Here is a 19,566-nt window from a genome sequence, read left to right on the forward strand (position 1 = left end):
GATCCAAGTAATTGTGAATGTGGCATTTATTTATTTATTTAGGAGTCTGGGACTTTTACCCTCTCTTTTTGTGGAAAGACTTATAGATAGCGACACTGAAAATTGTGCCCATGTAGATCAGAAGCCATGAAGAAAGAAGTTAGCTATGTGATTGTTTAGTTCCTAGGCTCAACAAACAGCAGTGTCTGAGTGGAAGTGTCAGGGCTCTGGTTGGCCTGCCATCAGAGTACACTAGTATAGTTGTCTCGGTCAGTGGCTGCCAATACTACTATCATTTTGGTAAATAACATGGGAGCAAAGGTCAAACAGCAAGGTAGATTAAAGGTCCTAATGACAGGATTAGAAACCTATGACAACAATGGGCAAATACATATGGGTATTTTGCAGGTCCTCTGAAGCAATGAAGTTCCCAGAGTTAACTGCCAACGTTACTGACATGGAGGACTCCATTTTGAAATGCTACTTCTATATTCCTGACTTGACAAGCTTCACTTCCAAAACCTGATGTAGGTTTTGCTTGAACTTGTGCGAATAAGAGAAAGAACTGGAGGAGAGTTATGGAAGTGGGATAAACAGCAGAACAATGCCAAATGTAAAAGTTTTAACAGATTTTGCTACTTGTCAATCTAACCAAAGAGACAGAGAATACTTAAATAGCATTCAAGCATCCAGAGTGATGTATCTATACTTACAAAAGGCAGGAATGGTAGCTAGTTTCAATGTTAGTACTATTAGTGGAAAGTATGCATACTAAAGCCTTGATCCAGCAAAACGCTTAAAGCATGTGCTTAACTTTAAGCATGTGGATAATTCATTGAAGTCCAAGAACCACTCACATGCTTAAAGTTAAGCATGTACTTAAGTGCTTTGTTGGATCAGAGCCCATGAGATCTGATTGACAAACTGCATACCAGACAAAATGAATGCTTAATGCTCCGAACTTTTATAAGAGAAGTAGTTAATTGTATTTTGCTTCTTGTCAAACTGCTGCATTGCATTTAAAATATATTTGTAGCACAGTCCATACTCACCAGTATGGCACCTCCTGCTGGTCGTCTTGGGAATTAGCTCTTGTCCAGCCCAGAGCACCCTCTGCAGGCCCCCGGCTCACCTGCCTCAGGCCCCCAGCTCCCTCCCGGACCCCGGTGCCTCTTTTACATCAGAGTGCTGCTGGGGCAGAACCCCCACATGCTGGGTCTCCCCTCCCAGTGGAGCCCCCAACCCTCTAAACCCACCTTGCCTCAGTGGCTACTGCCAGTCATCATCTAGCCTCTGCTCACTGGGGCAGACTGCAGTCTGTAATGACCACTCATCATTGGAAAGGGGTTAGGACCTGCTGTCTTTGCCTATTTCCAGGCTGTATTTCTGAAGCCCCAATACCTCTGTAGGCCTTCAACAAGGCCTGCAGCCTGGGGTTTTACCAGGCTGGAGTGCCTCAGCTCCTCTTGCCCTTCCCTAGCACTGTTCTACTTCAGGTATCTTGCTCCCAGGCAGCTAGCCCTTCCCTCTCCAGGGCTGGAGAGAGATGCCTCCAGCCCTCTTATAAGGGCCAGCTGGGCCCTGATTGAGCTGATCAAGCTTCCCCAATCAGCCTAGCTTGGCTGCTTTTAACTCCTTTTGGGTCCCCAGGGATGTTTTAACCCCTTCAGGGCCAGAGCACACAGTGACCACCCTGCTACAATATTATTTCCTGTTTCATAACAAACAATAATAATTTAATTGAAGTTCTTATAAAGCCCTACTTAGTTTTTATGTAAACATTCTCAGGGCAGCGTGAACGGAATTGAAGGAACAGGATTCCTATCAGTCTGTTTTCCCATAAAATTATGAAGTATATTATTTTTCCTAAAAAATGTCATACTTACCATCTTCATACAAAGAGCACATTTCTGTTCCGGTTGGAATTTTTACAATATTAAGATCTGTTTCTTCCATCTCTGCAGTAGACTGGGAAGGTATCTGGGGCTAGTATGGAACATTTTTTCATTAAGACTGATTAAAAGTTATTGGTTGATTAAATAACAAGAAACTTGTTAAGTTACATTTAAGGTTATTGTGTGAAATTCAAGCAAAGACATAAAAGCATCTGTAAAACCATCAAATACTATAAAAAGTGGAAATCGGAAGTCACATAAACAATTCTGACACCAGCCAGGTCTCACAGTTTCTTTGTATTTCCTTGTTTGTGTAGATCAACCTGCTGTGTCTTGTTTTATACTTAGATTGTAAGCTATTTGGTGTAGGGACCATCTTTTTGTTCTGTGTATGTACAGCACCTAGCACACTGGGGGTCTTGGTCTATGACTACAGTTTCTAGGCTCTATAATAACTACAACATGTTGCAAACAAATACTGAAATATTCTCAATGAGCAGCATTTAAATAACCATAACTCTGTCCTAGTTTTTGTGTTACCATTTTTTGGCCTGATTCAACTTCCACAGAAATAGTGTTAATACTTCTTTTGATTTTTTTAGAAGGGGAATGGTCTCTTACAGACCTTTTTAACATTTGTGACAGGGTCAGGCCAGATGGTTACAAGAGAGTGCTGGAAGGCAGGTATATTAGCCCCAGGATAAGCAGGGAGGAACCCTGCTCAGGCAAGGTATGGACAGCAAGCCCAGGAGCATGGGGGAATTCTGAGGTTGAGAGGAATACCCTGGCCCACTGCTATGTGGAAGCACAGAACCCTCCAAGGCAGAGAAAGAGCTCTGTCACAACTGGTGTCAGTGGTGGGATTGTGTGACTGTGCAGCAGACTAAGCCAAAAAAAGAGAAAAAGGGGATTTTCTTGTCCTCACCACAATGGACAATGTGGTGAGGGCACTAGTACAGGCCACAGTGACCCAGCAGGAGGTCACCTAATCCCAGACGACAGCCCAGCAGGAATCGATGGGGTTGCAGCACAAGACCAACCAATTGTTGACGAATCAGGCTGCCCAGGACTGAGCCCTCCAGTGAGAGTTGATGGACCAGCTGAAAGCCCTGACCACCATAGCCCATGGGCCCAACGGGATGCGAGCCCACAAGGCCACCACTTACCTACCAAAGATGACTGCGGAAGACTATGTGGAAGCGTACCTCCTTACCTTTGAAAGGACTGCATTGTGTAAGGCCTGGCCCAAGGACCAGGCTGACATCCTCACCTCCTTTTCGTGTGGGGAGGCCCAGAAGGCTTACCATGATATGCCTGTAAAAGTGGCGTCTGACTACCCCCAATTGAAAGCGGAGATCCTGGCCCATTCGGGGGTGATGGCAGCGGTGCAGGCCCAGAGGTATTACAAGTGGAGGTACCAACAGACCAAGCCTCCAAGGTCCCAACTATTTGACCTCACCCACCTTGCACGGAAGTGGCTGCAACCCAAGGCCAATAGTCCCGAGGAGATTCTGGTCATAGACCAGTACATGAGGGGACTGCCACCAGACCTTCATGCAAGGGTGGGCCAGAATGACCCCTCCTCCTATGATGAGGTGGTTGCACTAGTGGAGAGATGGATAATGGCCAGGGAACTTTCACGACCACCTAGGGAAGATTCATTCTGAATCAAACGATCGCCCCGATCCCAGGAATTCGGACGACCCAGCACCTGGGAAGGTCTAGGTGGGAGAAGAGGGGAGCAGAGGACCAGCCAGGGGCCATGAAGGGATGGAGTGACCTGGGCAAAGAGGACTGTGGGGCCAGTCCCCCTAGCCCAAAGGACAGGGGGTGACTAGGGCCATGTATAGATGTTATGCATGCAGAGAGTTGGGGCACATAGCAGCCCGGTGTCCCAAAGCTGAGGAGCCCATGCAGTGTAACCTGGGGAACTGGGAAGACCAGCTAATCCACACATCGGCCTTGTATATTTATGTGGCATTACCGCAATCTTTGTGGGGATTGCGGTAATGCCACATAAATATACAAGGCCGATGAAACTGAATGGGATAGAGACCATGGCGCTTGTGGACTCCGGGAGCGCTAACCTCCTCATCTCAGGGAAGCTAGTGAAATGCAGTCAGCTGATGCAGGCCAAATGTACAGGGGTAACATGTGTCCATGGGGCGGTTAGTTATTACCCCACCATCCCGGTAAAGATTGAGATCCAGGGGAACATTACCGGGGTTCCCATACCTTAAACTCCCATACTCTACTCACGGAGAGATTTCCCAGGGTTTGGAAGCTTGCTCCCACCAGAGGGGTTGGAGGAAGGAGAGCATCCTGAAGTTAATGAGTCATCCACAGCAGAATGCCACCCCCTGATTTTCTCTGACATATCTCAGGATCTGTTCCCCATTCCCAGGAGGGTCAGGAATTCCAAACAGGGAGGAAGGGAGGGCAGCTAAGGCATTGGGAACCTGGATTCTGATCCAGGGCCAGAAGGCCGCACTCATAGGCATGCAGACATGGGCAGCGGATATGGAGTCCGCTCCAGCGGGAAAGGGACCCGAGGCTGGTCCCAACCATGACGCCACCAAGATGACAGAGGGGGCAGAGCCAGGCCCCCTGGAGCTCAGGCAGGTTAGTTCTGATAGAGAGAATTTTGGGCTTGACTAGGCAGAAGACCTAAGATATGATATCATCAGGAAGGAGGTGGCTAAGATAGATGGGATATCCATAGACAAAAAGGCCCGGGGACCAGGACCCTACTTCATGATCAAGAAGGATCTCCTGTACCGAGTCATACAGATGCAGGGGCAGGAAGTACATCAGCTCCTGGTGCCATGAAACCATCTGAGGGTGGTGTTAATCCTTGCCCAAAGTCACCTTTTTGGAGGGCACCTAGGGGCAGAGAAGACCCTGACACGATTCCTACGAAGGTTCTTCTGGACAGGAATACACGAAGAAGTCCAGCAGTATTGCGCTTCTTGCCCTGAGTGTCAGCAACACAGTCCCCGCCCCCACTTGAGGGCACCTTTAGTGCCTCTGCCAATCATAGAGGTCCTGTTTGAGCGGAAAGCCATGGACTTGGTGGGCCCCCTGAAGAAGACGACCTGAGGCCACCAGCATGTGCTTGTCATCCTGGATTATGCCACCCAGTACCCGAAAGCCATTCCCCATGGAACACGGCCTCCAAGTCGATAGCAAAGGAGCTAGTGAAGATCTTTGCCCTTGTAGGGGTACCAAAGGAGATACTGGCCGACCAAGGGACCCCTTTCATGTCAAAATTGATGAAGGACCTATGTGCTCTACTCCATGTCTACTACCTGCACACTGATGGTCTCGTGGTAAGGTTCAACATGACCCTCAAGGCCATGATAAGGAAGGTGGTAAGTCAGGATGAAAAAGATTGGGACACACTATTGCCTTATCTCATGTTTGCCATCCAGGAAGTTCCTCAGGCTTCCACTGGGTTTTCCCCCTTCGAGCTATTATACGGACGCCACCCCGTGGCGTATTAGACGTAGCCAGGGAGATCTGGGAGGAAGAACCCAACGCGGCAAGAAACATAACTGAGCATGTGCTACAAATGAGAGACCGGATAGCCTGAGTCACTCCCATCATATGGGAGCACTTGGAGAAAGCACAGGAGGCCCAATGAGACCACTACAACCTCCAAGCAAAGGTTTGACGGTTCCAACCTGGAGACTGGGTGAAGGTATTGGTACCCACGGCAGAGAGTAAGCTTTTGGCCCAGTGGCAAGGGCCCTACCAAGTGGTCAGACCTGTGGGAGAGGTGAACTACAAGGTGTGACAGCTGGGATGCCTAAAACAAGAGTAGGTCTACCATGTCAACCTCCTGAAGTCTTGGCATGCCCGAGAGACATGTGTAGTCACCCAAGACACCTGGCCCCAGGAAAGCAGCCACCCCGAGCAGGTGAGGATATCCCCAGAGTTGACGCCAGATCAAAAGACCGAGGCATCCAAGATGGTCAACTGGAACCAGGATGCATTCTCAATGAGACCAGGCTGGATGACCGAGGCATATCACCACATCCTCACAAACCCCGGGGAAAAGGTGACGATACGGGTCCTAGTGGCCAAAAGGGAGGATGTCAAGGCCAAAGTGAAGAGAATGTTGGAATTAGGAGTCATCGAGGAATCTCACAGTCAGTGGTCCAGCCTGATCATGCTGGTGCCCAAACTCGACGGCACCACAAGGTTCTGCAATGACTTTTGCCAGCTGAAAGAGGTATCCCAGTTTGATGCATACCTTATACCCTGCATAGACGTGTTAGTTGACCGATTGGGCAACGTCAGGTTCCTGACCACCCTGGATTTGACAAAGGGGTATTGGCAGATTCCTCTAGCCCAGGGATCAGCAACCTTTGGCACGTGGCCTGTAGCGTCCACAGGTTCGGCCGATTGCAGCTCCCACTGGCTGCGGTTCGCCGTTCCAGGCCAATGGGGGCTGCGGGAAGTGGCGCGGGCCAAGAATTACCTGGACTACGTGATTATCCATGCCTCAGACTAGGAGACCCACCTGGAAAAGGTAGAAGCGGAGCTGAATACCCTAAGGCGTGCTGGTCTCACAGCCAATCCTGCCCATTGTGCCATAGGGCTAGTGGAGGCTAAATACCTAGGATACATTGTAGGGAGAGGCATGGTAAAGCCCCAACTAAATAAGCTGGAAGCAATCCAAAATTGGCCCCAGCCAAACCAGAAAAAACAAATCTGAGCATTCCTGACTTAGTAGTGGGGTACTACCGGTGATTTATCCCCCACTTCGCCACGAAGGCAAGTTCCCTGAAGGACCTGACAAGGCCCGGGGACCTGACATGGTGAGATGGACCGATGTGGCAGAGGGGGCATTCACAGACCTGCGGACAGCCTACTGCAGCAACTCTGTACTCATAGCCCCAGACTTTAGTAAAGAATTCATTTTACAGATAGAGGCATACAAAGTGGGGTTGTGGGCTGTCCTGTCACAGATGGTCAGAGAAGACAAACACCCAATCCTTTACCTTAGCAGAAAACTCCTTCTGAGGGAACAGAAATATGCAGCAGTAGAGATGGAGTGCCTCACCATTAAGTGGGCCATGGAAACTCTACAATATTACCTGCTAGGCCGGCGATTTGTCCTCATGACCGACCATGCCCCCCTCCAGTGGATGCAACAGAACAAAAAGAAGATGGTTCTTGTCCCTCCAACACACAGCCGGAAGCCGCCATGGCGATGCGGATGGCTTGTCCTGGGTATACTGTCTAGCGCCCCAAGTTGCCCAACCCCATGGTGCTGAGCAGGGGGGAGGGATATGTGACAGGGTCAGGCCAGATGGCTACAGGAGAGCGCTGGAAGGCAGGTATATTAGCCCCTGGATAAGCAGATCCCTTTTCCCTTGGTAACTGAACAGAGGTTGCTCTAGGTTAATTAGGACACCTGGGGCCAATCAAGGGTCTGCCAGAACCTGTTAAAAGCCTCCCCTCCAGCCAGATAGGGGTGTGTGATAGGAGTTGTGGGAGGAAAGCTTGCTACTAGAGAACTGGGTGATGCAGATGCTGACAAACACCAGGGGGGAAAACTCCACAGGTACAGAGGCGAAGGGCAAGGGAAACCCTACCCAATAGGGTGAACAGCCCTTCTGGGCTGTGGAGGTCTGAGGGAAGAGACTGAACTAGGTGTCTGGTTTGTTGCCACCATGCCCGGAGGGGCTACCAGAGACTAAGAGGCTCCCCTCTGCCTCCCCTGTCAGGGAGGAACCCTGCTCAGGCAAGGCATGGACAACAAGCTTAGGGGTGTGGGAAAATTCTGAGGTAGAGGGGAATACCCTGGCCCACCGCTAAGTGGAAGCGCAGAACCCACTGAGGCAGAGAAGGAGCTCTGTCACACATTATAAATAAAAAATTGAGTATTTTGTGTATATTCTTCTATAGTAACAAGTGTGGTGGCTTACTATCACATTAACAGGTTTTTTTTAAAGGTAATAGGGAAAGTTTTATTATCTGGTTTAAGGATTATGTTTCGTCTATTCAGTACCTTACTCTCTAATTACAGTTGTCTAATTAGGGGTATAGTGAACTATTTTTCTCAGTAAGAAAAGACTGCTATTTGACATACCTATATACTAAGTCATTGAATACCTAGTAAGTCATTTAATACCTATTTGCTATTTGAGATACAGTACCTATACACTGTTATTTAAATTTTCGTATACAGTTTTGAGAGAGCTACATGATAAAGGGATAAGGTTCATTAAGAGTTTGTTGCTGTTGCTAATGTCTTGTTAAAAGGGTAGAGCTAAGGTTGTTTAGATGCCTGCCATTGAGAATCATTCTTTTAAAATTTTTGGTCTGTATTAACTGAATGTTAAGATGGAAGACTAGAACTGTTTTTGTAACCTTATTATGTCTTTTCTTGAATTACGCATAGCAATCTTAACAGTAAATTATTTGTTATTCAATTTTCTAATTTTAAAAAAGGACATACAAATTTTATTGTTAAATGTTATTCAATTTAGTGTTGGCCTTAGATATTCTATAGATCTTCTATCATAAATTATTATTCAATATAGACCGTTTGTCTAAGTTCTGAAAAAGTAAAAGTTAATGTAAATTACAACATTCACAACTACATGTTAAAATGTACACATGTATAGTGAATTTTCTGATATATGCAATAAACAATTGTCAGATATAAGTGGTCAAAAGAATCACTAGAATTTTTTTCATTGTGAAAATCACAGATTTTTTGCTGACTCCTTGCTATGTAAAAATTTTACTTTTCAAAATTGTCAGAAAATTCTACTATACACTTGTAGTATTCACAAAAAATTTTTAAACAGTTACATTTAATGAAAAAAGAAGTTACATACCAATGGTGAAAAAGGTAAATATAAAGCACCCCTTCGTTCATTTATTTGGCTTGCACCAGTTTCAATATAGAGAGGAACAGCAAGCTGTAAAACAACAAAAACATGTTAAGCATATTTCAAGAAAACATAACTTAAGACCATGTATGCTCACAAACAACGAAGCTTCAATAATAAAATACTGAAATAGCATGCAATGTTTTTTTCATCTGACTAAATGGGGAGGTTGCATACAGTAATGACACACAAAAGCCAGTTCAAATATTGCTAAAGTAAAAAAACAGCTCTTTTACATGTAGAATCGAATATGTTCACAGCTGGACTTTGTATGTGACCTTATGCAATAAACAATATGTATCAGTACAAAAACACAATATATGTGCAAACTATTATAATTGAATTTTTAATTGCATCAATGTCAAGAAGTTGAACATTTGGTTTGCACTAGGGCTGTTGATTAATCACAGTTAGCTCATGCGATTAACTAAAAAAATTAATTGCGATTAAAAAAATTCATCATGATTAATCACACTGTTAAACAATAGAATCTCAGTTGAAATTTATTAAATATTTTTGGATGTTTTTCTACATTTTAAAATATATTGACTTCAATTACAACACAGAATACAAAGTGTACAGTGCTCATTTTATATTATATTTATTACAAATATTTGCACTGTAAAAACGACAAAAGAAATAGTATTTTTCAATTCACCTTATGTAAGTATTGTAGTGCAATCTCTCTGTCGTGAAAGTGCAATTTACAAATGTAGATTATTTTGTTGTTACGTAACTGCACTCAAAAACAAAATGTAAAACTTTAGAGCCTACGAGCACAGCTGCCAACTTTTGTGTGTTAAATAAGCACCCTGACTTTCACAATAAGCCAGAAATCAAGCTAATCCCATTTAAAAAGAAGGCCAAAACAAGCCAATCCCTAAGAACCCCAACACTCTATGAGACTAGATCCCCCTGGCATGCAGTCTGGGACTGTGGTGGGCCCGCTGTGCACCCCGACTCTCTCCTCCACTTGCCCCTGCTTCCCGGGAACCGATCCAAAAAAAAAATTAAAAAAAAAGCAGCAACAAGCTACAAGCCAAAAAGCAACTCACAAGCCAATTAAGCCAAAAACAAGCCCATTTTCTGTGGGTTCCCCCCCCCCATGAGTTTGGCATGTCTGCCTACAAGTCCTCTCAGTCCTACTTCTTGTTCAGCCAACTGCCAAGACAAACAAGTTTGTTTACATTTATGGGAGAAATTACTGCCTGCTTTTTATTTACAATGTCACCTGAAAGTGAGAACAGATGTTCACTTGGGATTTTTGTACCCAGCATTGCAAGGTATTTACGTGCCAGATATGCTAAACATTTGTATGCCCCTTCATTCTTCAGCCACCATTCCAGAGGACATACTTCCATGCTGATGATGCTCATTAAAAAAATAATGCATTAATTAAATTTGTGACTGAACTCCTTGGGGGGAGGATTGTATGTCTCCTGTTCTGTTTTACCCACATTCTGCCATATATTTCACGGTATAGCAGTCTCAGATGATGATCCAGGACATGTTGTTCATTTTAAGAACACTCTCACTTTAGGTCTGACAAAATGCAAAGAAGGTACCAATATGAGATTTCTAAAGATAGAACCAGCACTCTACCCAAGGTATAAGAATTTGAAGTGCCTTCCAAAATCTGAGAGGGACAAGGAATGGAGCTTGCTTTCAGATGTCTTAAAAGAGCAACACTCCGATGTGGAAACTACATCACCTGAGCCACCAAAAAAGAAAATTAATCTTCTGCTGGTGGCATCTGACTCAGATGATGAAAATGAACATGCATTGGTCAGCACTGTTTTGGATCGTTTTCGAGCGGAACCCATCATCATCATGGACACATCCTCTGGAATGGTGGTTGAAGGATGAAGGGACATAAGAATCTTTAGCACATCTGGCACATAAATATCTTGCAATACTGGTGCCATGCGAATGCTTGTTCTCACTTTCAGTTGACATAAACAAGAAGCAGGCAACATTATCTCCTGAAAATGTAAACAGATTTGTTTGTAATTGGCTGAACATGAAGTAGGACTGAGTGGCTTTAAAGTTTTACACTGTTTTATTTTTGAATGAAGTTTTTTGGTATATAATTCTACATTTGTAAATTCAAATTTCATGATAAAGAGATTGCACTACAGTACTTGTAATGGGGGAATTGAAAAATACGATTTATTTTGTTTTTTACAGTGCAAATATTTGTATTAAAAATAAATCTAATGAACATTTTGTATTCTGTGTTGTAACTGAAATCAATATATTTGAAAATGTAGAAAAAAAATCAAAAAAATATTTAAATAGATGATATTCTATTATTGTTTAACAGTGTGATTAATTGAGATTAATTTTTTTAATCGCTTGACAGCCCTAGTTTTCACAGCAACTGTAACTCATCTACTCTGCATGTTCGCATTAAGGTTCTTATTCAGCAAAGCACTTAATCTTCTAATTCCATCCCCACTCTGCAAAGCATTTTATAACTATCATGGAAAGTGGCTAGGGGTGGGGAGGAGACAGCCAACCTAATTGGTGGCAAGTTCTGGTGACCAATGCAGGTACTCGCTCTTGTTAGGGGGCTTATTCCTTCACCCACTTACTTCCCTGGTCCTTCTCGCATGAACAGAGAGCAACAATACCTGAAGTCCAAAGGTGCAAACAATTCAATGTTTATTGGGGTGAACTTCCAGCAAGCATGATTCCAGTTTCCTTCCTTAGTGTCCCCCTTCCCAGCTCTGACCCCACAGAGCCTTACACCTGTGTCCCTGTTCCCATTTCCCCCTTTAGCAAAACATGATTCCAATTTCCCCACCCTCATTCCCTGTTCCCATTTCCCCCACACACACACCCACCCACTTCCTGATTGACTGCAGACTTATATAGTAAAACTTGAGTTCTGCTTAGCTATACCTTAACCAATCATTTTCCTAAAATTTAACTAACCAATCCTAACATGATTATGTAACCAATTATATCCCACCACCTTAATTTGTTTACACCCAGCAAAATTAATTATACAGCAGACAGAAACAATCACAGAACCAGACAGAGATTATACAGACAAACAATGGGGAAATGGGGACTACAGTGATAGAACAAACACAGAAATTGATAAGTGAGTTCTTGCCAGACAGGATGTTATCAAACTAAATTTCCTTTTACATCTTCAAGGCACTTCCCTTTCTTTGGAGGCGATAGGCATTATCAGGACAGGATTGTATTCTTAACAGCCCAATAAAAATTATTTCACCTTATTTCAATGTGACTAGTTTGGAATGTGAGGATGTGACCGGTCACTTCCCAGCTTATGGCTGCCTCTGCTGCTTAGCCAAAGGCCTTAGCCTAAGAACAGGGCCTCAGACTGTCACAGTAAGAGAAGGACCTTACACTGGCAGACAGTGATTTTGATTCTTTCTTTTATACCTCTAACTAGCCAAGTGATAAGAATACACCTAAATTCTTAGCGTATAGGCCTTTACAGACAGGCCTGTATATCTATATCCTAACAGCTCTATAGGGGGTTTGGTTCCCTGATAAAACAGAATTGGAAGTGGACTTAGGAAAAGGCATCTCCTGAAGAAGCTGGGGAATGGGGTAGGAGCTTCCAACGTCTGATATAACAAGGAGACAACCCCCTTTACACAGCACCTTAGCCCTCATATGAGTTAAGGTCAGTGGGGTCCCAGCAATGGGGTGAGAATCAGGTGTGGAGGGGTGGGGTGGGGTGGTGGGGCTGATGGCAGTCTTCAAACAGGTGGAAATCATTAAGGAAAGAATGATGACTTCACTGTATGACCTATTGCCAGATAGTTCCCATATGAATTAAATAATTACAGTTGTGGCCTAATTATCCACATCCCTTGCATCTTGTCTTTCTCCCTGCATGTCCAGGACAATGCATGTATGCATTAAGGTTCTGATTCAGCAAAGCAATTAAGAATGTGAATAATTCCATCCCTATTCTGTAAAGCACTTAAGTACGTGTTTAGATTTAAGTGTGCGAGTAGTTCCACTAATGGAAATTCTCCCTTGCATGTACAGATATGTAACAGCTATATCATTGCCTGACTGACCTCAGCAGGGTTGATTTTACTATCTTTATGTTTGAACTATAATGTAGGGAAATATACAGACATTTTCTGACTTTATCCATTTCCTTTGAGTTGATAGTGACTATAGAAGTACTTCCCCATCCATTAGGATGGACAGCTGTAGTTAAAATGAGTCTGGCTCCAACAGAGGCATTCCTTGATGTATTCTTTGAATTTATTCACCAACTGAAGGATTTTCAAACTTATAGTGCCAAGTACTGTTGTCTGAGTGTTAAGACTTCTAGTTCTATTGGGAAAGTCCACTGGAGATGAGAGCTATGGCTGATTACAGATCTGACCAAGCTGAATGACCAGGTCATCAGACTCATCCCCTTTACATTGCCAGAGCAGCACAAATTGGACAGAGCATACACACAACTTTTTGTGAAGGAAATAAATGTTTTTCCCTTTGTATACGTTCAGTTGCCAAGCAATAAGTGAATTTTAAACAATAAACCTTCCATTTCTATTTTGCCAAGCACTTTCTCTTAGGTCCTTCTTTGAATAGTGTGCATGTGTGTGTCACATTCCTTAGGGCTACATTGTAAGAACACAGTCTGTCCCAAGTAAGGGACAGCACGTAGTTGCATTGCCTCAGGAGCAGATTAGGGAATAAACTGTGACTCAGAGTCACAATTCAATCCCTCATTCCAGAGAGGAAGCAATTTGTGCCAGGTCTTTCCCTGATGCAGATTATTATTTCCTCTTTGAGCCAGCTCAACTCAGCTGGGTTGGCTAATGTTTTGGGGGAGGAGGGAGAGCAAGAGACAAAACTTGTCTAATTCCCCACTGCTACCCACCGACTCCCCACCTACATGTATGGGAGAGAAATTAGTGGCCCTTTGGAATCACAATGTGACCCACAATGGGAATAGCCCACACATGGGAATAACAATCTTACAGACCCTTACTCTCCAATGGTGGGGTATAATAAACAAGCTGTGATCTTGCTTTCAGTCTCCAGATCAACTCTTGAGTATTTCATAATGATATTGGTTGTGGTACATAAGCCATTGTGGTGATTTGGCATACCCTGCACCCCAGCAAAGGTGATCTCATTTTCATCCACAACATGCACATACAAATTAGGTACACAGAACTGTGTGCATGCAATAAAACCGTATTTGAAAATCTGCTTCAATCATTAGAACATAAGAATGACCATGTTGGGTCAGACCAATGGTCCATCTACCCCAGTATCCTGTCTTCCAACAGTGGATAGTACCAGATGCTTCAGAGGGAATGACCAGGACACGGCAATTATCAAGTGATCCATCCCGTTGTTCAGTCCCACCTTCTGGCAGTCAGACATTTAGGGACACCCAGAGCATAGGACTGCATCCCTGACCATCTTGGCTAATGGTCAGTGATGGACCTATTATCCATGAACTTATCTAATTCTGTTTTGTACTCAGATACACTTTTGGCCTTCACAACATCACCTGGCAATGAGTTCCACTGGTTGTGCGTTGTGTGAAGAAGTACTTCCTTATGCTTGTTTTAGACCTGCTGCCTATTAATTTCATTGGCTGACCAGTAGTTCATGTGTTATGTGGAGGCGTAAATAACGCTCTTATTCACTTTCTCACACCATTCATGATTTTATAGCCCTCTATCATATTCCCCTTACTCATCTCTTTTTTAAGATAATAGTCCCAGTCTTTTTAATCTTTCCTCATATGGATACTGTTCCTTACCCCTAATCATTATTGTTGCCATTCTGTTTTTGTTTCCTGTTCTAAGATATTGTTTTTGAGATGGGGCAACCAGAACTGCATGCAGTATTCAAGGCATGGGCATATCATGGATTTATATAGTGGCATTAGGATATTTTCTGGCTTATCTATTCCTTTCCTAATGGTTCCTAACATTTTGTTAGTTTTTTTGATTGCCACTACACTCTGAGCAGATGTTTTCAGAGATTATCCATGATGACTTCAAGATCTTTATTTTGAGTGGTAACAGCTAATTTAGACCCCATCATTTTGTATGAATAGTTCAGATTCTTTTTTGCAATATGCATTACTTTGCATTTATCAACATTGAATTTCATTTGTCATTTTGTTGCCCAGTTACCCAGTTTTGTGAAATCCCTTCGTAACTCTTCGCAGTCTGCTTTGGACTTAACTATCTTGAGTAATTTTGTATCATCTGCAAACTTTGCCACTTCACTCTTTACCCCTTTTTCCAGATCATTTATGAATATCTTGAACAGCACTGGTCCTAGTACAGATCCCTGAAGGACCTTTCTATTTACTTCTCTCCATTCTGAAAACTGACCATTCATTCCTACCCTTTGTTTCCTGTCTTTTCAGCAGTTATTGATCCATGAGAGGACCTTCCCTCTTATCCTAAGACTGCTTAGTTTGCTTAAGAGCCTTTAGTGAGGGAACTTGTCAAAGGCTTTTTGAAAGTCCAAGTATACTATATTGACTGGATCACCCTTGTCCACATTTGTTGACCCCCTCAAGATATCTGATAGATTGGTGAGACATGATTTCCATTTACAAAAGACTCTTCCCAAACAAATCATGTTAATCAATTTGTCTCATAACTCTGTTCTTTATTATAATTTCAACGAATTTTCCTGATATGGAAGATAGGCTTACTGGGTGCCAGGATCACTCCTGGAGCCTTTAAAAAAACAAAAAAAAAAAACCCAAAAAAACCAACCCCAAAAAAACAAAAAAACCCCCAACAACCCATCATCAGTGTTACGTTAGCTGTCTTCCAGTCATCTGGCACTGATATGTTACATACCACAGTTGGAAGTTCTGCAATTTCATATTTGAGTTTCTTCAAAACTCTTGGGTGAAAGCATTAGGTCCTGGTCACTCACTACTGTGTAAAAATTTATTTATTTGTTCCAAAACCCCCTCTACTAACACCTCAATTTGGGACAATTCCTCAGATTTGTCACTTAAAAAAATGGCTCAGGTGTGGGAATCTCCCTCATACTCTCTCTGTAGTGAATCACTTTTGTATCTTTCTAATTCTTGCTTTTGGATTTGCTTGGCTTCATAATCTAAGACTATTACTAGGCTTTTGCAGCGTTAGAAGGTCCAAATACCTTCCAATAAAAACAAAACATTAAAAAACAATCGCATAGTTGTTTTTACATACCGTTTGATTGAGGGATGCCTGGTTAAATGATGCTGCCTGACGGTACAAAGCATGTCTAAGAAACATCTCATCCTTAATGGCATGCAGGCTGAAAAAAAGGGTGTTAAATTCAAAATGTAAACATATATATGTTATAGTGTAGGATGTCATTGCGGATAATTAGGATTGATGAATTCGTTAAAATATATCTCTATATATCTTGCATTAGAAACTTTCCATTTCCCTTTAGATTACACACGGCGCTGTGAAGAATCCTATGATACTATATGTTAAGGTATTTTAATGTATTTTAATTATGCAAATAAGTACATTTGTGAATATGGTAGCTCTCTTTGGCAAGACTTGAGGACCTTAACATATACAACAAAAAACAAGCAAGCAAAATAAAAGCTATGATTAAGGGCTTGTCTCCATAGAGAATTAGTGTGTGGCAATCCACTGTGTGCATCTACAGTGTATGAACATGCTGTGCAATAGCTTGCTATGGAGACAAGCCCTAAACATCCTGCCCTCCCATAAGATGATCAGAGCCAACACAGAGTACAGAAAATACTTTAAAAAAATGAAAACAGAGAGAGAAAAGAAAAGATAGAGTTAAAAATGGAAAAATGTAAAGAAAAACTTTTGTGCATCTTCTATTTTTTAAAATATGGTACTTCTTTTTAATACAATAGAAGGAATATGAAGACATATCTTACTTAAATGACTATATGACTTATGATGTTTGCTGTACTTGCAGAGAGAACTGAAATAATGGGATGTGACATTCTGCTAACCCCTCTCACATGCTATGACAAATACATCTTTTTACTGACCATCAAAAAAGAATTCTCATGAGTGTTCCTTTTACAAGCCTCAGGCTTAACAATAAAGCAAGCACGCAGAAGAGAATGAGAGCAAAAAGTCAATAAATATTCAGCAATCAGTTGTGCGTATTGCTAGATATATACATTAAATGTATTGATACAATACCATACCCTGTGGAGTTGAAAAATCCGTGAGGAACAGAACATATCCACAGCTTTAAAATATCAGCCATTTATAAATCTATTGTAATTTTATCTCGTAGCCTCTCCCAAGGCTATTTAAGGGCAGTGCCCCCTCTGTCTCTTCCCCACCCCACCTCTTCCTGCCCCCTTTGCCCCATCCCTTGAGCATGCCCCGCCCTCTCCCTCCTCCCGCCCGCAAAGCACCTCCTGCACATGACTGAATAGCTAATCTGCGGTGGGTGGGAGATGCTGGGAGGGTTGGGGAGGAGCTGATCAGTGAGGCTGCTGGTGGGTGGGAGGCACTGGGGGAGAAGGGGAGGAGCTGATCCACAGGGCTGCTGAGCACCCACTATGTTTTTTCCGTGGGTGCTCCAGCCCCAGAGCACCCACAGAGACAACACCTATGTGTAGAAGTGAGGGAGCCTGTCCCCAAATGGAGGAGACATGGTTGGGAAGTTTACAACTGGAATGCTGCCCTTGATAGGAGAGTCAAATTGTCTGCTTGCCTAAAGCTGATGGATGACATGCTGGCTGGTGAACCAGATGGCCTTCTCCTCTGTGATTTGTGTCCCTTCCTAGAGAAGTCTTGCTGTCTAGCAGGATAAGATGCTGAAAGTACCACTGGGAGAGGTATTTCTGCTGCTGTTGCAGACTTCTATAATGGTGCCTCTTTAGTGCTGAGTTATAAGCCCCCAGTGAATTTAAAGTAGTTTGAGTCCTGTGACAGGGTTGGGACTCACCACCGCAGTGCCTCCTGCTGGCACGTCTGGGAATTAGCTCCGTCCTCTGCAGGGCACCCTCTGCTGGTGGTGTCCCATCTGTCTCTCGCCCTGCTGGCGTCTGGACCCACGATGCTCCTCACTCGGCAGCGTCCTCTTCAGGACACTGCCCTCCAGCAGTGCCCACTGCTCTGGTCTAACCCGCTTCCGGGGATTTGGTGTTATCAGCAGTCCACCATCTGCACCTGCCATAGTGGCCGGCTGCAGCCTCTGAGTCTAGCCCCTTCATCGCAGGGGCCAGCCACAGCCGGGATCAGGCCATGCTCCTCTTCAGCCAGGCGTAGTACAAGGGAGAAGGGGGAGACCCAGGCCTACTCGCTACTCTGGGTCCTGAACCAGGGACCCTCTAGTGGCAGCTTCTCTGCCCTCCTTCTCTCCCCTTACCCTGCTATTGTCCTTGGGCCGCTTCCCCTTCAGCCCTATACACTTGCCCGGCCCTTGGTAGCTAGGCCGGCAGCCTGGGGTTTTCCTTGGCCAGAGCTTCCCAGCTCTTTCTACCCTTCCACAGCACTGCTCTGTCCAAGGTGCTACCTTTCAGCTTAAAGAAAAGGAGTACTTGTGGCACCTTAGAGACTAACCAATTTATTTGAGCATAAGCTTTCGTGAGCTACAGCTCACTTCAGCTCACGAAAGCTTATGCTCAAATAAATTGGTTAGTCTCTAAGGTGCCACAAGTACTCCTTTTCTTTTTGCGAATACAGACTAACACGGCTGTTACTCTGAAACCTTTCAGCTTAGGAGCCAGTCCTCCTCCCTTGACCACCAGGGAGAGACTACCCTGCTCTTTGCTAGGCAGCTTTTATATAGGGCCTATGCTGGCCCCGATTGGCTGCCTCTCCCCATGCCCTGATTGGCTCTCCTCAGGCCTTCTCTGATTGGCTGCTGCGGGTCTGCACAGCCTCTCTGGCCTGGTTCAGCCCTTCTTTTCAGGGGGTGGGGCACCACCGCACCACAAGTCCTTAAAATAATGTGATGTCTCAAGAGTTTTTTTCAGAAAACAAAAACTGATCATCAAAAGGTAAGTCCTGTATGCTTTGTTGGACTTCAGGAGCTACACCAGATTTCCGTAACCACAAAGCTCTTCTTATTGTTACAGCTAAGGCCATAATCTTGCAGGAGACATCCACTATGTCCAGTGCTGATTACAGTGATGTCTTTGCCACTAGATGGCCTTCTGCAATGAAAGCCTTAAAACTGTTCCCTGAAGGATTCTGACAACTCATGTGTAAATTTGGGCATAGGCTCCCAATTTACAAAGTCATATTTTGATAACAGCACCTGCTAATTAGCAATGTGAATTTGTAAAGACAAAATTGAATAAATTTTCCTTTCCATTAAATGTAACATTTTAGACTTCTTGTCTTTAGGTGTTTACTTCTATCTCCCCGCATGTAACCGCTCAACTGTCACCATTATGACAAGAGAGGGTTAGGGGCTGAATGTGAGTAGATACACTCATAACCCTGCAGAGGGTTCATACTACCACTTTTCAGTATGCTGTACTATTGACAGTAAGGAAGCTGGTATATACCACAAAACCTTTGTGGGTTCCAAAAGCACTTCATTCCTAGGGAGAGCTTCCCTCCCAGGAGTCAATGACTGGACACTGTCTACCAAAGCTGTAGCCACTAACCTCAGGAGATCTTGATATGACTTAAAGTCCTCAGACACAGGAGAAGATGAATCCAATATACTGGAATCATCTGATGAAGAAGGAAGCCGGTCCAATGGAATTTGCTGTGACTTGCTAATGCAGTAAAGGCTCAGACTGTATCAGCTCAGGAGGACCAATATCAGTATGCATCTCC

At 43.8% G+C, this 19,566-nt stretch overlaps 1 protein-coding gene across 8 annotated transcripts in view; it reads right to left on the minus strand.

Annotated features, from left to right (window-relative positions):
- The window catches only part of C2H10orf67 (chromosome 2 C10orf67 homolog), a 136,621-nt gene that overhangs the window by 22,347 nt on the left and 94,708 nt on the right, over positions 1 to 19,566 (minus strand). For 7 of the 8 annotated variants that reach the window (XR_007354932.2, XR_007354933.2, XM_048837892.2 and 4 more), the window contains 3 exons: positions 15,991 to 16,078; positions 8,729 to 8,812; positions 1,866 to 1,965 (listed from right to left, as the gene is read on the minus strand). Coding sequence is in view for 5 of the 8 variants with exons in the window: in XM_048837892.2 (XP_048693849.1) it covers positions 1,866 to 1,965; positions 8,729 to 8,812; positions 15,991 to 16,078 (272 nt within the window). In the remaining 3 variants the exon portion in view is untranslated. Of the gene's footprint in view, positions 1 to 1,865; positions 1,966 to 8,728; positions 8,813 to 15,990; positions 16,079 to 16,805; positions 16,851 to 19,566 lie in introns of those variants that run through there. The other variant, XR_012667259.1, reaches the window with a different exon arrangement.

Source organism: Caretta caretta, chromosome 2 (genome assembly GCF_965140235.1).
Source record: "Caretta caretta isolate rCarCar2 chromosome 2, rCarCar1.hap1, whole genome shotgun sequence".
NCBI classification, from domain to species: Eukaryota; Metazoa; Chordata; order Testudines; family Cheloniidae; genus Caretta; species Caretta caretta.